General features: G+C 27.6%; 1 protein-coding gene across 1 annotated transcript in view; it reads left to right on the top strand.

Moving 5' to 3' along the window:
• Usp32 (Ubiquitin specific protease 32) overlaps positions 1-26,900 on the top strand; it is a 99,409-nt gene that overhangs the window by 30,252 nt on the left and 42,257 nt on the right. The window contains exons 5-11 of the mRNA XM_067277936.1: positions 314-473; positions 1,187-1,318; positions 2,050-2,157; positions 11,371-11,486; positions 14,937-15,005; positions 15,895-15,978; positions 21,401-21,462. Of these exons, the coding sequence (XP_067134037.1) occupies positions 314-473; positions 1,187-1,318; positions 2,050-2,157; positions 11,371-11,486; positions 14,937-15,005; positions 15,895-15,978; positions 21,401-21,462 (731 nt within the window). The remainder of the gene's footprint in view (positions 1-313; positions 474-1,186; positions 1,319-2,049; positions 2,158-11,370; positions 11,487-14,936; positions 15,006-15,894; positions 15,979-21,400; positions 21,463-26,900) is intronic.

The raw sequence follows: 26,900 nt of genomic DNA, 5'->3' as shown, positions 1-26,900 counted from the left end.
TGTTGTGTTGTTGTTGTTTAAACTAGTTTTTAATGGAAATTGCAATAGTATAACATCTATGCTTTAGATGTTCAAAAAATGCAAAATCAAGGTTTGATATGACATTACAATATGTAACTTTTTATAAATTCTGTTCAGTTTAATTTGGATTATTAATTGGATTATTTAATGAATATTTCAAAATGGTTAAACTATATATGCATATCTTTTTTTTAATTATTATTGGAATCGTTGATGTGATAATTTGATATTGTTTTTAATTAGTTATAAATGATGTTATATCTAACTGAATATTGCCTTTATATATTTCCAGAGTGAAAGAGTAACATTTGAAGAATTTCGTGATTGGTTATTAATAAATAAAGATGCAACAACATTGACAAGATGGTTGCTCAGTGATATTTCTACTGTGAGTTTGTCCAATGATTTAGAAACGCCAACTTTTTACCAAACATTAGCAGGAGTCACACATTGTAAGTTAATTTCATTTTATATAATGATATGTAGATTTTTAATGAATTTGTAATTAGAATAAAAAAATATATTTTATCGTAATTAAAGCAGTTTTTATCTTTAAAATTGAGTTTCTATTTAAATAAAGTTGAGATTTATTTAATAATCTAAGATGCTATAAAAATATTAAGTTTTAGTATTTCAGAAATTTAATTGCAATTTTCTGAAATCATATATTAAGGTAATCAAATGTTAATTATCAGTAAATTTTAAAGGAAAAAGTTATTTATATTTTAGAAGTGTTAAATTAAATATAATCAATGTTCACAAAATAAATGCAAATTAAACATTAATTATATTTATTTATAATTATTATTTTATTCTCTTGAAATTACAAGAGTAATGAATAAAAAATTCTTTTGAAAAAGAGTATTCATCTTATAAATCTTCAGTGAATGCAGAACACAAAAGCAAGAAATAGTTACTATTTACATATTGCAATATATAGTTATTAAGCAAAAATAGAATATTTGTTAGAAATTTTTTTATATGGTTCCAAAAATAGTTTTATAGTCACAAGTTCATCAAGTTAACATTGGATTAGTGTATCACAAATGTAGGCATTGTTTATAGAGTCAAATATTTCTAGCTAAATTAACTTAAGATTGGATAACAAACGATCGAGTGGCAAATATTATTTATGTAACGGTAATGGTTGTAATTTATTTTTCAGTGGAAGAAACTGATATAATTGAGCTGGAAAAGAGATATTGGGTCTTAAAAACACAATCTAGAACTGGAAAATTTGACTTAGAAACATTGAATCCATTATTATCACCACCAGTTCCATCTCTGTTATGTGAAGGTAAGATAGCAATTTAATATTTGTTTTTTATTTGTTTACTAAGTTTTATCATTTTATATTTATCTAGTTTAATAATTTATATTATTAAAATATAACTAATAGTAATGAAAATTACTTACAATTAATTCAAAGTCATATTTTAAAAGTAGTGTGAATAACTTAAAAATTTGCTTTATTTGAACTCACTGATTTACTTTAAATAACAGAGTTCCAATAAAGCAGAGTTTTTAAGTTATTGATTTAATAAATTAAGTTTTATTCATTATTTATAACATGAATTAGTTAATGAACATAGTTATCAAGTTAATTTTTTAAAAATACGATGGAAATAATTCATACATTAACTTGAAGTAATAGTTGTGTGCTTAATAAGAATTGTATGGCCTCAGAATAATAGAAAAAACAGTAATTTTTTGCTAAATTATTAAAAGATGAAAAAATATATGTACGCATTCATTAAAATATAGACAAAGTAAGTAATATTAATGCAGATAGATTTGATTTTTTAAAATCCAAGCAATAATAAAATATAAGTGCATTTATCAGAAAAGTATTTAAGATAAAATATTCTCTTATGGAGTTTGTGCTGTCTATTTTTTATTTTAAAGTAAATAATATTTAAAAATAATAAATGATATGTTCTTCAGCATACTTTTGACTTAATGATCAATAAAGTATCATTCTTCATATATACAGTTTAGTGCTTTATAACTGAAAAACATTTGTTACAGGAATTTTTAATGCATTTGATGAAAATCAAGATGGGCATATAGATTTTAAAGAAATGGCCTGTGGTATATCGGCATGTTGCAGAGGTCCATTAACTGAAAGACAAAAATGTAAGTGGTTGTTATAAAATTGAATTTTACCTTTAATTTTAAAGGAAACAGTAAGAATTTTATATTGTATTTTTAAAAATATATTATAAAAGCATGTAAAATAAACATTATGTAAGTAGAAATTAACGGTTAAAGTTTACCTAGGAACCCCAATGGCCGTGCTTCCGGTTGCCATTTTGTTTACTGTACTACGCACGTGTACTATGTTTAAAAACTTATGCAAATTAGTTAGTATTTAGAATTTATTGAAAAAATAATTATTACATCAGTAAATAATAAATGTTTCAAGATTATTTTACAAGTTTCACTAACTATAAAATAAAACAAATCTTTACTCACGTGTTTGACACTTTTTTACATTTCCTTTTCGTTTTTTCTCACTTTTATTGGATTTACAATCCTTATCACTAATTTTTCTCTTTTTACATGATATTTTTACACGTTTTTTAATTTCAACACGTGAATCTATTTTTGTTTTTTTACCTTCTTACACTCATCTCTTTGTGGAGCAGCTGGAACAGACTCCGGTTCTTTCCATTTCGGCTCAATTCCAGACCCGAGATGAATAAACCTCAAATGTTTTATAAAAATTTGAGGTTAATGTTACCTTAGGTGCCAAGATGGCAGTTTGTCTCTGATTCCAGCAAGGAAACAGTGGGATGCATGTTCTAACCTAACCTAACCTATTCTAATAAATTACCATAATTATTAGCAACCAAATTATTAGAATAGGTTAGGGTAGAACGTGCGTCCCATTGTTTCCTTGCTGTAATCAGACGAACCGCCATATTGGCACCTAAGGTAACATTAACCAAATTTCAAAACGTTCCCCTGCTGATTTCAATTGCCATTTGTGATATTTTTTATACATAAAAGAATACAAATAGGATTCGGACAATTCTTCTTCTACATGTTGCAAATTCAAGAATATTGCAAATTTCACATCACTCGGTATTTTCTTATCTGTCGCTAAATCATCGAATCCAGAGTACATTAATCGAGAGAATTGTCCAGAAGTACAATTATTCCAAAATTTTTCCAAATTAATGTCAGCAATAGCCATTATCTCACAAAAAAATACTTCTATGAACAGATATTATTATGAGAAAATTATTAAATTTGCTTCACATTTCAACATTAGAACTAGAACGAATAGAAACTTACCTATTTACTATTAAAAATAACAGAAAGTAACACTTTTTCTTCATAAATGTTTAACTAGTCAAAATAACACACACAGGAGTCTTACTGCCATGCAAAAAAAGAAATTTGCATACGATAATGTAATTTGAAAATTGCGCCACCTACAATGAATTTCTAATATCACATGCTGTCGAGATTACCGGAAGCGCGGCCATTGGGGTCCCCTAGGTAAACTTTAACCAAATTAACATATATTACAGAGTGGTAATTCAGCTTAGTAATCTAGAAAATGGGGATATTTTATATTTTTCTGGAAAATCAGAGAATATTAGGGAATTTTATTTAGGAAAGCTATGGAATTTTCTACCAATTGAAATTTTTATGATTTTTAAATAATCTAAAATAACCTTGTATATTTATTTGATATTTGGTCCAAGGTTAATTAATAATATGATGATTGAAATTACATCTCATATGTAATAATCTCATACGCAATCTTGATTGAAATTACATCTCATATGTAATAATACAATAACACTTTACAAAATGCATTTTGTAAACCATTGTACCATAGAGAAATAAAATTCTTTGACAGATCAATTGCCAAAGTATATTTTTTTTAAGAAAAAAATTCATTTTATTAACACATATTTTATGCTAAAATGTGTAACACACATTAATTTTATAAATTCAGATATTAAGGGAGATATTTAGTAATGATATTTGCAAGATTTATATAACAATGTTTGAAGGCAATTTTATCCAAGTAATTATGCTTATGCTGTAATAAGTAAGTGTAAAGTAAAATGTAGTAAGTAAGTAATTATGAATTTACTGCTTATGTTTGATGACAAAAATCAGCTAACCTATTTTTTGATTGAATTAAATTTTTGATAAATGATGATGATTGTTTGTCTACAATGGGAATTTTAAGTAAGGAGAGGTTTCATATATAATTTAATATTTCATATATAAAATCAATGTTATGGTTAAAAAAAAGTGCACAATTAGATAAATTTATACTAACTTCATGTATTTGTTAAGAAAGTTTTACAATTCAATAATGATGATGTTCATAAATTATATGTAACTAACAAGTATGCTCAGCATTGCCTGGGAAAAAAGTAAGGCATAATCAAATAGCAAATACTAGCAGATGAGCCCAGTGTTTCCCAGGCAAAAAATAACAGCAAAGATTAAGAGTATTAGATTATTTTGTACTTCTAACCCTTCTGTTATATTATATTATAGTATTTGATTTATATAACTACAAACGTTATCTTATGTAAGGGTTTATCACACTAACAAGGGAACTGTCGGAGTGTCATCTAATAGATTTTAATAAAATTTAGTTAATAATTACGTTAAAAGTATACAAACTCTATGACAAATTTCTAGAATTCACTAAAAGTGTTAATCAGAGTTATTAGCAATCAAATGTCGTACTATTTTATAGTGGTTTAACACAAATATGCAAATTTTTAGAAGTGAAAGGGTCGCGGAGGAAGACGGCGATATTACATTTAGAATAAATGCTGGAATTTTCGGAAATGGGAGAAGAATTAATAAAATTTAGTTTAATTATGTTAAAAGTATACAAACTCTATATCAAATTTGTAATGTTTACTAAAAGTGTTAACACGAACATGCAAATTTTTAGTAGTGAAACGGTCACGGAGGAAGACGGCGCTATTACATTTATGAATGAATTGTAGTTTTCGAAAATGGGAGAATTAAATGTAAATATTCAAAACATTATAGCAGAATTTAAACGTTTATGTGATAATGTTTGGCCTACAGAAAATATTTGTAGGCCTAATATTTCAGACGTTGATAAACAGGTAGCCAAACTGCTTTTTAATGCATTTAGCGATATTTTAAGTAGTTATGTAAGTAGAGATAACGAAGAGTTTTGTCAGATGGAAAATAATAATTTGATTATAGATAGGCCTATTTCAGATAATAAAATAACACGTCTGCTTCTAGAGAAAGAAATTGATAACGCAGACACTGACTGCGAATCAGGATATTCAGATGATGAAAAATTCGATAAGAATATAATCTCAACAAAACGAAAAGAAGAAATTCTTAACTTGCATAAGAAACATCCAAAATGGAAATTACACACATTACAGCGGAAAGGAGCTAAAGAATTAAAACGTTTTAGTGATTTATATAAATGGGAAAAACAATTTAAATCTTGAAAGCATAGAATTGAAACGTTAAAAATCATTAAAGAACATACTAAACAAATGTTTGACGAAGCTCGAGGCAGCTATAAAATTGTTAAAGGAAATCAATTAAAAATATGGGCATTACAGAAATTTCTTCAACTGAATAGTTCAATTAAATTTACAGCTAGTGATTCTTGGGTTGCAAAATTTAAAAAAGAATATAGATTAGTATCTCGAAAGATTACAAAACTTGTAAATAAAACAGAAATAGCGAACGAAAAGGATATTTTAGTAAAAGCTGCGCAATTTCAAACAACAGTAAAAAATTTATTGCCATCTTATTCGCGTAACTTCATATTCAATACGGATCAGTGTGGTTTTTCATACGAAATGATTTCACCAAGAACACTTTCATATAAAGGAGAAAAAAACACTATTGGATTTGCACATTCTCCAAGTAATAAAGTTACGCATTCCTACACTGTTCAATATTTAGTTAATGCTAACGGACAAGTTGTAGGTAATGTATTTATTTGCTTACAAGAGGCTCTGGAACCTTTGGACCTAGAGTTCAAGCATCGCTGTTCAATGCCCCAAACGTAACTGTTACAGCTAGCTCATCTGGCAAATTATCTACAGCAATTATTACAAACTATGTAAAAGACGTATTATCTCCAAATATAACAGAAAACTCTTTATTAATAATTGACTCGTGGAGTGGACAAACAAATATTAATATTTATAATACAGTATTTCAAACATCTACAAATCGAAATTCATGCGAAATATTAATTATTCCACCAAAGTGTACGTCTATATGCCAACCTTTAGATGTCGGATTTCATAGACAATTAAAACTTTTAGCTAAAGAAATTTTAAATGCTATACAATTATTCTGTAATGATTCTTCGATGAAATTGTTTTGGACAACTAGAAATGGCATTATAAAATTACATTCGATTCTTCATCATCAATTATCTGCGCCAATATTTAATAATTTGATTAAACATGCATGGTTCGCTTCTGGACTCATAAATGAAAGGTGTCAATTCTTAAATGTAAAACAAGTTTGTTTTTCTTTTTTAAACACTGACAGTTTAAATTGTGTCGAGAGTAATTGCGAAAATCTTCGATTTGTTAAATGTGCACGATGCCAACAGATTCTTTGTTTATTTTGCTTTGTTGAAAAATATCATGTAAATAGTTGCCCATCTAATAATTTGTGAATATAATAACTTTTAAATATATCTATTAAAATGTATTTATTTATTACGTTTCGATTGTTTTCTTTATATTTATTCTATCAATACTTTTATATTAAATTTCATTGTTAAACTAGTATATATATCTAATCTTTTATAATATTTATTTGCAGTTTCCTTATTGAGTTATTGAGTTTCCTATTTGAGTCATTCCTTCTTCCACTCTGTAAATGTAATACAGTGATACCTCTGTTTTCGTAGTGTTTAATACTAAAAAAATTAAGAAATTAATATAAAATGAGTATAAAAAACTAACACAATGGTCTCCGAAACAGAATCGCCATCTAACTGTTTCTGATTGATCGAAATTAATAATAACTGTTCGGTCTCTTCAATTCTTTGCGGTCTCTGTTTCATTAGCACATTTACGCCTTTCGCTACATTAGCCTCCCTTTTTCGCCACAACGAAACTTATCGTGGATGCCGACTTCCCGTACAGTACATGCGACCGATTTCAGCAATCTTAATGCCGGTCACGTATTTTTTAATGATTTCCTTCAACTCGATCGTGTTCCTGGCCTTCTTCGAAGGGCTACTGGCTCTGGAAACTTCCCACGATGGAACTAAAAAGAATGGAAGCAATGGAATTGTTTGGCTAGACGCGCGGAGTAATGCTCATACAGCAAAAAACACCGCCACGATGACTTGTGAGCAGAAAAATGCGTAGGTCGCTCTTTGTTTTCGCAAAATTAGCAACGAAATCATGTGGCACTCCGACGAAATCCGAGGCAAATTTTTTGCACAAAATGACGAAAACCAAAGTCAACAAAAATCGAGATATTACTGTATCTTCCTCCGCGACCCTTTCACTACTAAAAATTTTCATATTTGTGTTAAACTACTATAAAATAGTACGACATTTGATTGCTATTAATCCTGATTAACACTTTTAGTAAACATTACAAATTTGATATAGAGTTTGTATACTTTTAACGTAATTAAACTAAATTTTATTAATTCTTCTCCCATTTCCGAAAATTCCAGCATTTATTCTAAATGTAATATCGCCGTCTTCCTCCGCGACCCTTTCACTTCTAAAAATTTGCATATTTGTGTTAAACCACTATAAAATAGTACGACATTTGATTGCTAATAACTCTGATTAACACTTTTAGTGAATTCTAGAAATTTGTCATAGAGTTTGTATACTTTTAACGTAATTATTAACTAAATTTTATTAAAATCTATTAGATGACACTCCGACAGTTCCCTTGTAAGTGACCAATCTAACACATTTAAAAATTCTTTAAATTATGTATAGTAGAGAAATAAAGAATTTTAAAAATGTGTTAGATTGGTCACTTTATGTAAATCCTTACATAAGATAACCTTTGTAGTTATATATAAATCAAATACTATAATACAACAAATATTAAAATGAAAACTCTATAAACAGTGATTATTTTAGCTTACCAATGTCATGTTTATCACAATACTCAAATGGTATGAAATGGCAGAATTTCATTGGTCAAGTAAACATGAATTGAAAATATGATACCTTAAATTTTTTAAGATATGATATATATTTTTTCTAATGTTAGCACTGACAAACTATTTTATTCACAGCCAAATATCAAATAGTAATCTGCCAACGAATAAAATTTTGCAAAAAATTGGACCAAGTATTTAAACTTGACACTGTTGAAAACCATTTAAAAGATATTTTGTGCTTGCAGGTAACCTTGTATTATGTCATTTTCCTATTCAAATGCCACTATGTTGCTAGGTTTGATAGGAAAAAGCTACTGTTGCAAAAAAGAGGTTGAAGTTAATTCAACCAAAAGTAGAAGTTGACCTTCTCCTGGAAGAGAGGATGGTCAACAACTATACTAATTAATACTGGTCTACTATTAATATTTGGAAAGTAATCCATGTTGGATGGGTTGTGGTGGCGCTCCGCAAGGTGATCGAAATTGCTAACCTTAACATCTGAAAGACCTTCATATGACTTGTTTAAATAAAAAAAAAATCTTTAAAAATGCGAGAATAATTGCTTTTATGTGATCTCTCAAAAAAAATCTGCTGAAACCAGGGTGAAAAAGTAAACCTCAGCAAAAACATCTAAACATTTGAAACTTGTGGCATAAAAATAGTGGAAGCAGATTTGACTGTAAGATTCAACATGTAAATAAAGTGCACATTATAAAGATTACAACTATAGGAAATTTTGAATGAAACAATGTCACCATGATGATAAATTTGAAAAATGAACAATGGCACAGAAATGGACTTTGAGCTCTACTTTGTGCCTGAAAATTGTTGCATGTACAGTACATTAATTTGGCTGAACATTAGAACATCTTTAAGCAGTATCAGTGAAGGAAGTTTGGGGCAATAGATTTGAGTTAATAAGAGGAGATAAAATCAGGAGGGACAGAGTGTCAAAGTTTCATGGTAGTTAAGTATGTCCTTGTAAATATCACATTTAAGGAAAAATTATTAGAATTAGTTTGGTTTATTTAGTTACAGCAACACAACACCTGAGTGATCTGCTGAGGAGGATGCATCTCAAGAAGACTTTTATGCAAAGCTTAGATGTTACTAATATGAAGAAAACCTGGAAAACTCCACAAGGCCAGTTAATTGGCAATGTGCGAACCTCTGACCAACTACCAGTGCTTAGTGGTTTTATCCACTCTGTTACTGGAGGGTACTTTTTGGGCTGCAATTTGAAAAAATTCTATATCTATAAATTCCCACCATTGTCTGCCTGTCTATCCTTCCATACCTGGACTCGATGAAAGTCGAGTCCAGGTATGGAAGGATAGACAGGCAGACAATGGTGGGAATTTATAGATATAGAATTTTTTCAAATTGCAGCCCAAAAAGTACCCTCCAGTAACAGAGTGGATAAAACCACTAAGCACTGGTAGTTGGTCAGAGGTTCGCACATTGCCAATTAACTGGCCTTGTGGAGTTTTCCAGGTTTTCTTCATATTAGTAACATCTAAGCTTTGCATAAAAGTCTTCTTGAGATGCATCCTCCTCAGCAGATCACTCAGGTGTTGTGTTGCTGTAATTGTGCAGGTTACGTATCTAACTCTGTTCAGGGAAAAATTTTTGAACTGAAGTAACATTACTACCAGTTTTCACTAGAAGTTTGTATATAGTTAAGCCCTACCTCCTGCTCTTAAGCTTCCATACCTGGACTCGACTTTGAAAGTCGAGTCCAGGTATGGAAGCTTAAGAGCAGGAGGTAGGGCTTAACTATATACAAACTTCTAGTGAAAACTGGTAGTAATGTTACTTCAGTTCAAAAATTTTTCCCTGAACAGAGTTAGATACGTAACCTGCACAATTCTATTGCTGACAGGAAAAGTATAATGTACAGGAGCAAAATACTACTACACTCCATTATGTTCTACCTGTCACAGTAATGGTGTAATACAATGTTTTGCAACTGGTGTGCTGTCACATGGTGAAAGGTGTGATGTGAACTTTTACATATTCTGTTAATTTCAAGTTTTATTTATATATTTTTATCACAGTTGTGTTTCTTATGCTTTTATTTCATTCTCAGCTGCAGCACTGATGAAATAAGATGATATTTGTTTATACTTTATTACAAGCCATGCATTTTTATGTATTCTATGAAATTATATGTAAAATAAATTTGCTCACAGGTTTTGATGTCTGTTTAATAATAATAATTTAGTGGCATTACGTAATTCTATAAATAGTATCATTTCACATGTTTTTGAGGGGAATAACATTTTGGTGTGCCATATTGAGTTGTGGGTGTGCTGCAAGTAGAAAAAGGTTGCAGAACACTGGCTTAATAACATCTCTATTTCACACTATATCATTGTTGCAAGAATTAAGTCAATATAATTTATTTTTTAAATTATATCCTTTTTTGTAAGAATTATATTTACTTTATTATTTTCTTAAATTTTTTGCTAATAGATGGTGCTACATGTAAAGCCAGCAAATCAAATGTAGATAGAAATTAATTGATATATAAAAATCCAATCAATAATTTGGGGTGGGATGTACTATACAACCTTGTCTAAGTTAGAAAGTATGTGAACTTAATTGCTGAGTTTTGTAGCAATTGTCGAATGGCCTAAGAGTGTATAGCGAACAAACAAACATTCTCATTTATATATAGATTGTTAGAATAAATTGTGTTAATGCTCTTTTTAAGATTATTTTCTATTTCTTATTATTAGAACTTTAAAATTTTTATGTTATATTATATTCACAAATTCTGAATTAAGATTTTTTACTTATGAGTCTTGCAAGATGTGTGATTTATGATTTTTTGTAATTTACTTAATATCAAAATTAAATAGTCAAAAATACATAACTTTTGTTACAGATTTATGCAATTTAAAATTTAAAAAAATTTTATTTTTAAATGATTTTTTCTCTAATTAATTTTGAATTTAAATTTTATTTATAAATAAGCCATTTTCATAAAGCTTCTTTATTTAAAAAATATAATTTATTTATGATATTTATATAAATAAAAATTGAAAATTTAGGCTAATCTGTAATAATAAAATTTTCTTAATTTTGATTTTCATGTGAGACTATGTTAAATATTTAAGAGTGAAATAACTTTATACATGATATTATTTTATTAATATTTGTAAAATAAAGTGTAAAGTTTCATATGTGATTGTTTTCAGTTTGCTTCAAGATATTTGATAAAGATCAAGATGGAATTCTTTCAAAATCAGAAGTATATGAGATGGTTAAAGCACTTATTTTTGTTCGAGAAGAAAACAGATCACTTAATGGAATTGTAAGTTTTTCTTTAACACTTTAAGTTCATTTAAGTAAACTTTAATGATAATTTTTGCTATTAATTGTAACATAATTAATGAACTTTAATTATTATTGCATGGCTGCCTTCTAAAAATAAAAATATAAAATTTACCAAAAATGAAGCTAATTTTAAATGTTGATAAACTTTATAACTTAATATAGCTAACATAACTAATGGATGAAGATGTCTTGATTTAACAAATCAATAATATGAAGAATAATATTAAACATATCTTTTTTGAAGAGTGAAATAACATGAAAATATAAATCGGAAGCAATTTAATGAAATATTTCTAAACTTAATGATACAAATTTTAGATTACATATCTAAAATTTATATCTAAATCTAAACAATCTGAAACTATAGTGATTTAATATTTGAAATGTTCATTTGTTTTACAAATTAACAAATCTATTGTACAGGTGTTTTGCTACTTATGAACAGGTTAGATTCCCAAGTTTTGTCGTAAGTCAAAAACTAATCTAAAAAGTACATTTGTACACATAATAAGAGAGAATTCTTTAACTCATTTTGGAGACCACTTAATTAGAGATGCCATTTTCAGATTGGTAACAAATGAATTCACAAATGACGTTACTCGTGTAAGTAATAATGTTTGACATTTTAGTAATTAGAAATGGGAGGTGCAGGAGTTCTCATCCTTAAACAAAATTAAAATGTTCTCAAACCAAATTATGATCATAATTAAAATGAAATCCATAAACATTTGGACTTGACTCTTTACAGCTGGACATTGCATAGTTGTTTGGTTTTTTTATTTTTTGGCAAAAAAGTGTTAGATTTTTTAAATATTCTATACTTTATGATAGTGAACAGATTGGAATACCAATTGATATAAAAAGATCTGTTTTCTCTAATAGGTCTCGTGATACAGACAAAAAGAAATCTTTGTCTACAACTCTCCTAATCCAGCCTGCAAACATATTTAGCATTACTTATAAATGATAGAAATAGGCTTAGTTTTAGCATACATGAAATATATAAAATATCTGTGGTCTGCTTAAGATTGTAAGATTAATGAAACATAACACATGGGAGATCTGCCAAGGGGAAGTGTCTCCCAGGAGGACTTTGTCGGAAACTAGTTACTTTTTAGATGTAAGACATGTGACAAAAACTGTACAAGAACAGCCCATTAATCAGTGCAAACCTGTATCCAACTATTGATGTTTGTATTGTAGTTTTATTTATTTTGCCACTGGTGGATGTGGTCTGCCTACTATGATTTATACATAATTGAAAAGTTTTGCACTACTGGTTTAAATGAAAATATTTGTTACTTCTGTGTCTTTAGTACGTGAAACTATAAATGTGTGTGAAAGTGTATACATAAATTTTTAAATTTAAATAAATATTAGGATATAAAAATTTATTATGTATCTACATATTTTTACTGAATTTATTTGTGGAAAATATCAAATTATCAGTATATTTATTGTTGCATTTTTAAACTGATTACCATCTGTTTACCATCTGTTTATCATCTGTTTATTAATTGTAATCTTTTAATTAAAAAATGAATATTGATAAAACTGAGTTTTTAAAAAATGAATTAGTATTTTGATACTTAATATTTTCAAGTAAATATAGTGAAAGTTAAGATTATGTTTGATGATTATGTTCCTTATCCAAATAGAAGTTATATAGTGTCTCACATAAAATTTGCCTGACTGAGATGATGAAATATTAGTGATGTAAATTTTATATGAGATATTTAAAAAAAATTGTACAAGATCAATCCCAGAACTATATGTAAACTAAAGGAAAGCACTTGCAGAAACATTGAGCACCATCAACATCAGTATTTTATATAAGGTCAGTCTGAGCATGATTATATGTACACAAAGGTACATTGATCTACAAGGACTACTTTTTACATCTTTTTGTAAGTTTCTGTAGTCATAAATAATGTTAAAATAGTTTCTAATGAATGTCTTTTGCTTAAATTTATTTACTGTATTTACTTGCATATAAGATTAGGTTTTTATTCACTTTTCACTGCTTCAAAAACCTAGGTCATCCTATTCATGTGAGCAAAGGATTTTTTGCATTTTTGCAATAATTTTTGTGAACCATGTATTTGCATTTTTTACCAGATGCTCACTCTATGGTGTTTAAAAACAAAAGTATTTTATCTGGGTTGTTTGAATCATTCTTGTGTATTGTCAAGACTAAAGATGAATAGCAATAGGAAAAGCAAAGCTTTTGAATTGAATTTCAAAATCACATGGGAGCCCGATATAAGTTTAAATTTATTTCCAGGTGAAAACAGATGATTATTCGGAAATCAGAATTCAGAAAAACTCATAAGTCTAATCAATGGAGAGTGGATTTGACTGTTAAGAATTGGCAAAAAAGTTCTGGATTGTCTAGCTTTACATGAACAAATTATGTTGTCAATTTTATAAGATGTTTCCTCAAAGTTTAAAATGCCAATAATTTTTGAGGGACAATGTGTGCATTTACATGCATTTGATATAAAATTAGAATTGTATTAATAAATCTAATTTTCTTTATTTTGATCTTAAGTCACACCTTGTCCTATATGTGAGATCATCTTATATGTGAGTAAATACAGTATATTGTTTCCAGTATGTGAGGCTGATTTTAGATGGGACACACTGTAGTATGTTAAGTCAAGATTCTGGCATAACATTTTTGAAACACTAATTTTAAAAGGTAATAGAAAAATAAATGTAAAAAAAGTACTTTTTATAAACAAAACAATTGTTGTTGAAATTTGTGTGGATTAATGTTTAAATAATTTTATATTATAATTAGTATTGATCAGGGATAATACTGTTTTAATGAGTGTTGATTGAAAGATGTTTTCCTTAACTGTTTTTTTTCCTCCATAATTCTTTGTTCTGTTAACAAAAATTTGACAGTATTTAAAGAAGAAATTAATAATCTTTAATTATATAGTTAATATTTTTCTAAATAAATTTTTTCTGGTATCTTCCAATTCAGTTAAACTAAGAATTTGTTGGGCTACAATTTGAAAAAATTGGATACCTATAAATTCTCACTGTCATCTATCTGTCTGTGTGCTATCTGTCCTTTGTTAATCTTAAGAATGGTGTTAGATAGATGAAATTCAAGACCAGATACGGGGCAAGGGGTCTGATTAACTATATATGAACTTTTGGTCTAGACTGGAAGTTATTTGATTTCAATTCAAAAATTTTCCCCTAAATTGAGTTACATAGTTGATCAGCATGACAGTTATCAGATAAACTATGATGTACAGGGAAAGACACTACTAATTTGAGATGGAAAACATAAATTTTAAATTAAGAATATGATTAAAAATGCAGCCTGGCATTGTGACAATGTTACAATAATTTTTGCTTGTTTTATTTTAATTACTTACTGATTAATTAATATTTTAATTGTATTTTTCAGTTCTGTGCAAATGAAGATGAAATTAATGAAATAGTCAGTGGAATTATGAAGATTCATGATGTTAATAAGGTAAAAATTATTAATATAGTAAAGTTTTTATTTAATTTTGCTAATTTTTAAAACATTTTTCTTTATACTTGCTTCATAATTATTTTGTAAAGCAACTAAGTAATTTTAAAAACAAAATTTTTTACAAACAATCAGAAGAACAGTAATTATTTAAAATAAACTTTCCATTCTATGAAAATTTTAAAGTCTATTAATATGTCAGATAACCTTCCACAAATTAAAATGTTTCCTTTTAAAATTTATTGTAAAAGAGAATTTAGATAAATTTTAGCTTCATTTGTGGCATATAATTAGTTTTACTTGTTGAATATGAAACAGCCAAAATATAAATAAAGGTATTAGCTAGAAGTTTACAAATGCTGATGCTTTTCAACTTTACTGTAATCTGACATTTTAAATATCTTAGCACTGTTTCAAATTGATCAATGTTGGAATATTTAAACTTTAATTTTTGCAAAACAAACTGAAGAAAGTCCTCCTGTGAGTTTCTTGGGATGAAATCTATTTTAAAATGTTTTGAGCAACACATTCTGAAAGTAATTCTAAAAGATTTTAAAAAATAGTACAATTAGAATTTAAAGCTATTTTAGCTGACAATGAAAATTGCATCTTTCAATAAAATGCAAAAAAAAAAATATTGCTTATTTTTATTACAATACTTTGTGAAGTTCCAAGAAAATGCATTCCAACATGAAAATGCATTTCCAACATAATTTCTGTCAATGAAGGGCAACCTTCATTGACAGAAATTAAACATTTTTTTTTCTTAGAATTTATCTGAATAATATATGGAGATGTTTTTAGTATTATTTAAAATTATTGTTTTATTACATATATTTTGTTTAAAAACTTTATTCTAAGTAAAAACTTGAGACATCTTGAATTACAGGATGATGCAATAACTTTAGATGAATATCTTGTTTGGAGTGTTGATCAGAATTTGACAACTGATCTTCTAAATATTCTTTTTCAAGTAAGTTTTTTTAATATTTTTAATTATTCATAATAAAGTTTTATAATTTTATACTAAATTATAAAATTATTTGTATTGAATGATCCAAATATATTATGCAAATAAAAAAAATTAGTAAACTCTATCTTAACTAATGATGATTAGAAATGTAATAGATTTGATATTTTTATAGTAATATAAAATATTGTGTAAATCAAAAATAACATTATAAGTTAAGGAAAATTTGTTTATTAAATAAACATTTTATTCTTAATAATTTAAATGTGTTCAATTGCATATTTTAACATTTGCTTTAGATGTACAGTAGAGCATTGATTATCCGACCCCCCCAATCAACCGTCGCATCGGTTAACCGATCGTATTCTAGTCAGCAAATTCAAATGTCTACTAGTGATGTGGCGCTACAATATTTGGCTATGTCTTGGCTACTTTAATATTATTATTGTTAAATTTTTGCATGTTTTAGCTGGCAACACTGGCTCGACCATGAAAGTATTTAAACCGGGCTTAATTTTCTATTTTTTTCTTTATTTTTGTATTTATTTTGTTCAAAATAAAGAAATAATTTTTAATGATACAATAGCAATGATTATTATTTTTAAAAAATTTTGTTAGGCGATGAAAATTCAATGCGAAGTAGATTAATAGCGATATACTAATTACATGGGATATACTAATATACTATACTAATAATGTATTTTTTCATACTTTTCGGTTATCCGTTTTTTTTCAGTTATCTGACCCAGTCCCCAATTGAGTCGGATAATCAGAGCTCTACTGTATTTTGTTTTTCTTTTGTATACTTTTTATAAAGTAGTTTTAACATCTATAGTAACTATTTCAATTACCCATTACTAATATTCATAACATAACAAAAAAAGTATCCATCAACAGGGGTCACTCAGGAAAATTTTAAAATATTGCCAAATTTTGCCAGTTTTTAATTTTGATTATAGGATTTCGTCGGATGGCTAAATTTTTTTGTAAAATAAAGACACAGTTGATTCAAAAATTCTTTTGGAAACCCCACCATTTTATTATGTGTTCTAGAATAAAACTTTTAGACGACCTGACCTTCCTTTATAAGCTACTTGGCTGTCCAGTTAACCATTTCCGAAAAATACAAAAAATAATTTATCCAATTAAAAATATAAATTTAAAAATTTTTAATTTTTTTCACCACTTCATATTGTTTATTGCCGCAAGTTTTACTTACTAATTAATGCAGGTTCTGGTAGCTTTATCAGTTTGCCATGTGGAAAAGTAACATGTTAAACTATGACAAGGAGAGGGCCAGAAGTTCAGGTCTCCAATTTGAATGAAATTTGGGGAGCACATAGCCTTAACACAAACAGTTCTTCATCCAAATAATAGGACCCAGTTTTCAAACATTTCCAAAAAAGTGGCCTCTGAAAATTTAGTGTTTAGCTTAGAAGAATTTGGAAGTTTGTGTCCAGGAGTGGTGATATCCGAGTGAATAAGAGGCACTGTTCTGGAGCTAGTCAATATAGAGCTAGTGGAACTGAGTTGAGTGCCATCTGTACGCAGGCAAAGAAAACTGCTTTGGGAAAACACATGCATCTTTGGGTTGGATTTGTATTGAAACGGTTCTCTAATGTAAAGTTTGGTAATTTCCTTTTTTTTATATTTTGTTAATCTGACATATATTATTAATTGGCATATGACATGATATTTGAATTTAAGAGATCTGTGGAAGAAAAGAGTAAGAAGCAAAATTAGTATTTTGAGGAAATGAAGGTAAAAGTTCTCCCTGTTAATGCAATACTATCTGCTACTGCTGTGGTCCTTATTGAAGCTTCTTTAGGCCGTATATATATAATTAGTTACAAATTTCATTATTTACCATGCAATGGATATGTAGTTAACTTCTTATTCTACACCACCCTTTAAATTGTACAAAATTAAGAGTATAATAAATATCAGAATATTAATACTGATCAGTCCCCTTTTTATTGTTATACCTGTATATATATGTATTATATCTGATTAATATAATCTGTATACTTTGTCTGCTTAGTATTTATATGTATGTCTGTATATTATACCTGCTTAGTTATATATCTGTATATTATGTATGCCTATATACATATCTATATATTAAACCTGCTTAAACCTGGAATTTGCATGCGAATATTTAATTACATTTAATTAAACAGTTAAATTTGCTCAAATTTTTGGGAACAAAGTTTTTTTTCATGAAATTTTTTCTCATACATGAAATGTTGGTGTTAAGAGAAATTCAATAAATAATGACAGATACTGGTACATTACAGTATATCTTCTAATTTCATTCTAACAAAATTATGCAAGGCATTAAAATTTACTTGTTGCTATCATTGGTAAATAATGTAAAAATTTCTTTAAGTTTAATGAATCATCCAACACCTGATGCTGAGAAATGTTTATTTAACAAACATTAATGTTTTCAACCCAATATGATGGGCATTTAAATGACAGACCAGGTCTGTCATTTAAATGTTAAGTTAAAATACGTTCAAATTTCAGTTGCATCTGAAGATGGCCCATCATATTGGGTTGAAAACATTAATGTTTGTTAAAAAAAACGTTTCTCAGCTTCAGGTGTTGGATAATTCATTAAGTAATTTAAAAAGCTGAGTATAATATTTAGTTAGTTCTTTAAGTTACTTTTCCTCGGGGTTTTGGTAAATATTGCATCAAAACTGCACTGCCTTCTAAGAATCATTATTCATTTGCTCTGAAAAGGAGAAGCACATGCTGCCTTTGTAGCTCCGATTCGGTTTCCCCAGTTTTCTGCTAGAGGCGCCTCGATCTACTTTTGCCATTCCTTCCACTAGCTCTATAGTTTCAAACCTTTGGAATTCTAGTTTGATTTTTTTTATGTGACCTTATTTTATTATTTTACTGCAACATCAGCATTATTATTACTATTACTATTCCTTGCATTTAAATCTTATAAGACAAGATTAAAAATTGTGACTCATTTCCTACTTATGGAAAACAAGCCTCTGTAGAGTTAACTCTTATGTTGTTAAATAAAATTTTCTTTATATTTATTTTTAGATATGGTGGAATTGTGACATTTGAAGTGTAACAAACATGAATGCATGAGGACATTGTCCATAATATTAACCCTTAGCCTGCCGTTTGCCACGCCCCCTTATTTTGTAAAACGGCCAAGGTCAAAATAGGTGAATCAGGCAATATTATTTTAAAAATTCACTAAAAATTAAATTATTATCTTATTCATATGAAAAAAATCACATATATTTATCAATATAGTTAGTTTTAAATACGACATATTTCGATAAAGTTTGTTTGAAAAATTTATGAGGAAAAGAAATATATATATATGATAACTGACATTCAGACTTGAAAATTTGTTACTATTTGTCAAAATTAACATTGCCTGGTTACTTCATTCTTATTGTCACTGAGCCAATACCATGTACAATATTGTTCTGTACAATTTGATGTAACATTTATGCATGTACGTTTATTCGTTGTGAAATTATCGCACATTATATCAAACATTTGTTTAAAATCTAAACTTTATTTTGCTTTCAACTAATATAATGAACTAATATACTTTATTCATTTTATATCAAACAAGATTATTTATTTTTGTAATAAACATATGATTACTAGTAGCAACAGATGTAACATTTGCTGATATTTTAGATTTAAAAAATAATTAAAAATTAAAAATTAAAAAAATATATAAAATATCAGAACTGAAGGTCATAACTTAAATATTTATAATGCATTAACATATTATAGCTGAATAAACTTATTATAGCATTAATGAACTTATTATAGTAATATTATTGCATGAATATGCTAAAAATGAAATAAAAAATTATCAGAAAATGAAAAATTAAGGAAAAAACATCAATAATTAAAATTTTTTACATCTACAAAACACCATCTGGACAAAAATATGTGAAACAGACGATAAACAAGACGATACCGTCAAGTGCTGACATCTGTTGTTGATAAATTTTATAAAAATCGATTTTTAACAGGGTAACGATGAATCGGTACCCTGGCCGTTTTGCGAAACAATCAGGGTAACGATAGATCGGTACCCTGGCCGGGAAAGGGTTAACAGTTGAAAAAATAAAATGTTGCAAATGTGCTACCCTATTTTCATATCACTTGTCTTTTTCGTCCATATACAGTAATTCCAAAGCTTATTCACTTGTGAGGACATAGTATGTAATCAAGAGTGAAAATATGTGAAAATAAATGTGAAGAAATAACAGTTTTATTTAACAATCTAAAAGAGTTAAATCTACAAAGATTTGTTTTCTTTAAACAGGAAATGTCATCAAAAATTTTAACCTCTTGTTTTAAAGCTTTAAACATGAGGAATAGTAATAGTAATAATAATGCTAATTGGAATTATTATTTTTTTAATTCAAAAAATGTTTTCTGCTTTATCTAATTAATGTACTACCAAGTTTTATAATTGTTATGCTAATAATGTCTCTCTACAGAAATTACAGTAGATGGTCATCCTTTAAATCATAGGAATATGGTTCATGCAAATAAAATTCTTTAAAAAATTAATTAAAATTGCTGAGTCCAAAAATTTGACATAAATTCTGTCTAATGAAATAATTCTTATTGGAATGTTCCATAGATTAAGGTTTTAATATTCAAATTTGAGTGAAATTGATACAAATTACAATTTAACATTAATGAAATTAATTTCTACTTAATGTTTCTGGAGAAAAGAAATATTTATTATTGTAAGATCAAGATAAAAAGTATATAGATTCTTAGAAATACATTTTTGTGTAATATAATAATTAATTAAATAAAAATGGTATCAGAAATCTGAAAAAGCATAAAATGTTTCAGTTTATAATCAAAATAAAAATGCTATTATTAATGTGATTTTACACTTTACCATATGACCATTTTATAAAACTTTAAAATGTAATTTAATATATTTGATTAAGTAATAATGAACTAAATAATTTGTTTACATTGATATATTTATATTTGTGCAATAATTTAATGTTAGATATTTTATAAATATATCTTAATTTTGTTGTAGTTCAAAAATTTTTTTTTAAATTATGATGAAGTAAATGATAAGTAGACATAATAATTATAAGCATTTCCATATAGCACAATATGGATATTTCTTACAGAAAAACATAAGTTGATTTAAATATTAATGAAATATGATATTGTTTATAAATAAATTTATAGATACATCTTATTGATATTTATATCAAAAAAAATTAATTACAATGTTAGATTTATTTTTAAAAGTTTATTTTCTTTATTAAGAATATAATAAAGCATTAATGATAATATGAACTGCAATATAAATTTTGCTTTATTGTAAGTAAATTTTTTGAAGTTATTTAGAATGCACATTTTAATACAACAGTTCTTGTAATTTTAGGTTTGCCATATTATTTTTGGGTTAAAACCATCTTCAAAAGATGAAGAAAAGGAAATTGTTAGGTATTTATAATTTATTTTAATACTTTCTTGGTAGGTCTAAAATTATCTATTCTCAAGTAAATAGTTCCACACTGTTTTTTAGGAGTATAAAAAAGTTCGTTATTACTAAAATTGCCCTAGTACATTCAAGCTAGTTAGTTGCTTCAGAGGAAGCAAAGTTTACAAATTCAAATTTTTGCATATGTGACCAGAGGGTCAGCACTTCTTCAATGCCACGTCAGGATGACACCACTGTGTCCTGTTTGACACAGAAGCTGCAATGACAAATAAGTTATGTTTGAAATTAGGACACACAAGCAGCCACATGTGGAAGCAGTTCAGTTTGGGATGGAGGAGTGTAAGACAGTGTGACGGAAGTAATTCACTTAGATATTAGGTTAACAAAACAAATACCTGTTTATTTTTTGTTATATGATCTATATGATAACAGTAGCAAGACAAATAGATATTTGATACTAGAGCAACATTGTTCCTGAGAGAGAGTTTACATGAAATCATGTGTTGTGATAAATACCTGGATATCAACAGAAGAACGTTGTGGATAGTGCCTGATTCTGTCAACAATCCATTGACATAATCTGGCACTATGGAAACAGTTCAAAGAAGGAAGGCATTGGGATATTCCTCTATTGGAGGTGATGATATTCGCCTATCGGAGATGTTCAGCCTATATCATTTGAGAAGCAGGCAGCAACTTTAGTTATTGGGGGACTGGCAATGACTTCTTGTGTCGTGGAGAAATTTGCGACAACGTTTACTTTTGGAGGAACTGGCAATGACTGACTCAACTGGCTGCTAGTTATTATATTAAATGACAAAATCGGGACAGCAGTTCAGAATGTCATGGAAAAGTGTCTTTTTTGATGCTGAGAACTTAAAGGAAGATATATAAAGAAGAAAGATGTGAAAGTTGACAGATATTCAACAAAGTTATTATTAAGATGTTATGTTGGTTAACTTGAAGTCCAGATTCTCACACACAAAACTATGATAGTAAATATTTAAAACATTTAACATTTGAAAAATTAAACATTATATTGCAAGACAGTTCCATGGTAAAACTTATTTATAAATAAAGAGAAGATTAAAATGTAATTAAACAAAAACACAAAACAAAATAACCAAATAAATAGAGAAGTCTAAATTTGTTGATTAAATCAAATTTTTGATCATACAAATAAATTTGGGTCAGTACAAAATAATCCTTTTTTAATAATCCAACTAGAGACAGATAGTTAACAACTTAAAACCGACAAAATGACATTAAAAAATACATACAATACAATTGATGCCGACCTTTTCTTGGAGGATCTGACATCGTCAACACAGTATTAAAATTCTTCACAATATCCCCCAGGTACAAATCAGTTGTATTTATATCCATCTGCAGACCTCTGGTGGAAAACTAGGAGAGCTTCATAATTTGCATATCTATATGTGTAGCGAAGTTTCAACGATAAATTTATAAATTTGTTGATTAAATCAAATTTTTGAGGATATAAATAAATTTGGGTATAAAATGGACATAAAATATATACTTACAAATAAATTTGTATTGTATGTATTTTTTAATGTCACTTTGTCAGTTTTAAGTTGTTAATCATCTGTTTCTAGTTGGATTATTAAAAAAGGATTAATTTGTACTGACCTAAATTTATTTGTATGGTCAAAAATTTGGTTTAATCAATGAATTTATAAATTTATCCTTGTAACTTTGCTACACAAATAGAGAAGTCTCATTATGACATTAGCAAAAATTCCTTTACAGCTTTCTCTAAGCATTTTTAGTCATTATTTGCAAATATTTCTATGCTTCAGATGTCATTTTCATGCATTATGGAGGGTTTATATGTCCTTGACACTATGTTCTTGTGTAGACCTTTAAAAATTTGAAGTCTCTGCTTCACCCAGGTTCTTTTTTCCTCTAATTTCTTGCAGTATACATGCTCTTTCTTTCTCTACCACGCTTCCCTCTTCTGCTTTCTTCTGCTAATGCTATAGTTTATTTCCTTTTCTTCACATCTTATATTCTTTAACACAAAGTATGATGTCAAGCAATCTTTGGATCACATATATGTAAGAGTTTTTTGTTTTTATCCTTATCTTTAATAGGAGTCTTATAGACTTAGCCTTTTCTTTTTGTTTTCTCTTCTCTTTATTTCAAACATGGTGAAATAGGGTTAAATTTCTGTAAATGGCAATCTTTTTGTTGATAAACTTCTTTAGGTATCTATAGAAATCTCTTCAATTTGATATGTAGGGCTTTTTGGGAGTAATATGTCTTTTTACAATCCATGTTTGCTATATCTGGCAAAACCTTGTCAAAAGAAGAGTTGCTAAGACCATGCTTATTTGCTGTATCCTATAGGAAGCTATAGGATGTAGAACTGTATAAGTTTCCAACTCTTGACAAGTTGATTCTAGGAGTTTTTCATTCCAGAAGTAAACAATTTTTGGAGATTTTATGTTGTTTTTTTTTTTTTTTTTACTTTAGCAATATACAAAATGCTGAAGTATCAAAATATTAAACAGATAAAAGCAATATTATCCTTGTGTCTGTTTAATATGTAACCAAAATTTGACAGACTTGTGTGAAATAAATACAGGAAATAATATTCAAAATTCATTGAACATTTTATTGTAATTAACAAAACTTGGCACCATATTTAATAAATAAGTCTTTTCACCACTGTTTATTAAGAATAAAATTATTGCAAGCAACCATGGAAGCATATCTGCACACAATTGTTGATTTTCTGCAGGTGTTGGAAGCTAATGTAAACCACACCCTATCTAACTTAAAGCCAAGATATGACAAAACCATGTCAGAAAACTAAAATGGATTATAGGTAACCAAGTACCTTGATTTAGAAATAAAGCTATTGATTCAACTACAAGATTCCTTCATAGAGGAAGATTTAGAGGCAACATAAGATATCGAGTTGGCTCTATCATTTGGATATAAATTCATGCATCAAAGAAAAAGTCTTTCCAATGCAGTAGTGAATTATAAAATGTTTGCACAGAGTTTCCAGTTTTGGAAGCTAGCATGGCAAAAGTTATGTTTTGAACATTTTAAAATCTATTAATATGTCAGATAATCTTCAGCAAATTAAAATTTTTTTTTTTTTTTTTTAAAGATTTATTGTAAAAGAGGATTCAGAAAAAATTTTAGCTTCATTTGTGGCATATAATTACAGCTTTATATATTGTTGAATATGAAAGCCAAAATATGAATACAGTATATTTTGAGATCATATTAAAGTCAAAAAATACTGTGTAGACAAAAGGAAGGCATGTTTGCTGACAAAATAAAAATTCTGGTTTTCATTATAGAAGCCACTTTTAAATCTAAAATGCAGTCTTATTTTAGCAGCACTGAAGCAGTAAAACTAGATAAAGATTACATTGGTAGAGTTGGGTTAAAAATAGTGTGATACTAGTTAATAGAGGCCTGCCTTTAATTTTAAAGTGTTAAATGAATTCAAAAATAGCACTGCTGAACAAATACTTAGATTATTCAATAGGATTAAAACTTACAAAATTGATTGGCTATTAGGGCCAGTTTTAGAAAAAATCTCTTTCACCCCTACTTTAAATGTGAAAAAGGAAGCTGCATAAATTTCTATCCACTATTTCATTTAAAATTAGCTATTCAATGAACATTTCTTTAGAGACAAAATAAGCAATTATGCCATTTTTTGTAGATCCTAGCAACTTGAATACACTACTAGATTATGAAAGTCTTTATCCATCAATACAGATAGTGATAGCTATTTTATTAACTAGAGAATGTATATGTCAAGATGACAAGATAACCTTTGACAAATTTAAAGTGATAGCTGATTATATTGATTTAATTTTAAACTACTTGTTTTTTATAGGACAGTAAGTTCTATCTTCAAAAAAGAGGAATCCCAATGGGATTTCCTGTATCAGGAGACAGAGCTTGTTAAAATGAGTAGCGATTGCATATGTTAGATTTTCTAAAGGTAATCAAGCTAATATTAAGATATTTAGATGACATACTTATTCTATGGAAGGATGCTGCAGGATTGAATTTATGAAAAGTATCAGTAAGTGTGGTTATTAATTTAACACAAAATAGTTTTGACAGCATTAGTTTTTTTTAGACATAACTATCTTCAAGGAAGGGTCAAGCTTTGGTACAAAAGTCTTTAGAAAATAGTTGCTATTGATTCATTTATACATTGGAAACTGGATGATACAATAGTATACAAATTGGCAGCCTTCAGAGCTCTAAATAAAGAGTGATATCCCACTCTTCAACAAAAGAAGATAGAAATAATGAATTTCAGCTAATTAAAAAAATTGCCCACAGGCATGGTTTCCAAAAAATGTCACAAATAACATTATTAAAACATCAGTATGTAAAACAGGATAAGGTTGAATATAAGCAAGAAGTTCTTGTGGTAACAAGTAATTCAGTAGTAACTCTAGTTGCAGTGTATATAAGAAAAGCAGGGTATAAATGAGGAGTTAGGAGATGGCCATCAATTATGTAGGTACTAAGAAGTGACAAAGATCAAACCGGTAAGCTATCTAGATGAGATATTTGTGTTAAGACTTTCAAAATACAATGAATCCTATTATATTGGTCTAACATTTAGATTAGTAGTATATAATAGGCATTAAGTTTTAAATCCTTTAGATTAGTAGTTATAATAGGCATTAAGTTTTAAATAGGCATTTAGTTTTAAATTAATAGCCAATGTACTGACTTTGTTTATTGTAAAATGTTAATATTTTGCACCTTAAAACTTTGAAAGACTAAAGTTTTAAGAGCTCAAAAAATTTTCTGTATTCTACTTTATTTTATTTTGAAATTTGTAAATTCTGAGTATTATGTTAAAATTTTTTAAAGTTTATAAATTTGCAAGATTTCGATAAATGTGTAAGAATTTAAATTCTGATTATATTTGTTAAGTTCTGGAATGTATTTTAAATTCAGTATGAATTTTTGTTTAAAATTTTTGTTCTGTTTTAGTCTATATGCTGTTCTTAGATTATTTCTTTTAAAATATTCTGAATGAAGGTGGCTCAAACTGAATCAAAAACATTTTTAAAAATAAAGAAAAATCTATATTCTGTTGTAGAAAAGTTGTGGTAGAATAAGCTGTGGTAGAAAAATTTATTCATTGTATTTTTTAATTAGAAAGCACTGCTAATTTTGTATTCATTATGTTTTGTCACTGTATTGCTTTTATATTAAAATTAATAAAAACTAAAATATTTTCTCAATATGTTTAAAACTTTAAACATTCAGCACCACTAGTTTTTACTTTTTATTTTAAAAACAAGAAAACAAATAATGTTTTATTAGTTTATAATATATACTTAATGTTTTATATGTAAAGAAAATCTTACTTATATCTTTTCTCATGTATGATGTACTGAATATGTTAATGTATTAAGTA

Source organism: Centruroides vittatus, unplaced genomic scaffold (genome assembly GCF_030686945.1).
Source record: "Centruroides vittatus isolate TY-2023 unplaced genomic scaffold, ASM3068694v2 contig_1168, whole genome shotgun sequence".
Lineage (NCBI taxonomy): Eukaryota > Metazoa > Arthropoda > Arachnida > Scorpiones > Buthidae > Centruroides > Centruroides vittatus.
The sequence above is the reverse complement of the archived record's forward strand: the minus strand, read 5'-3'. Positions and strand labels throughout refer to the sequence as shown.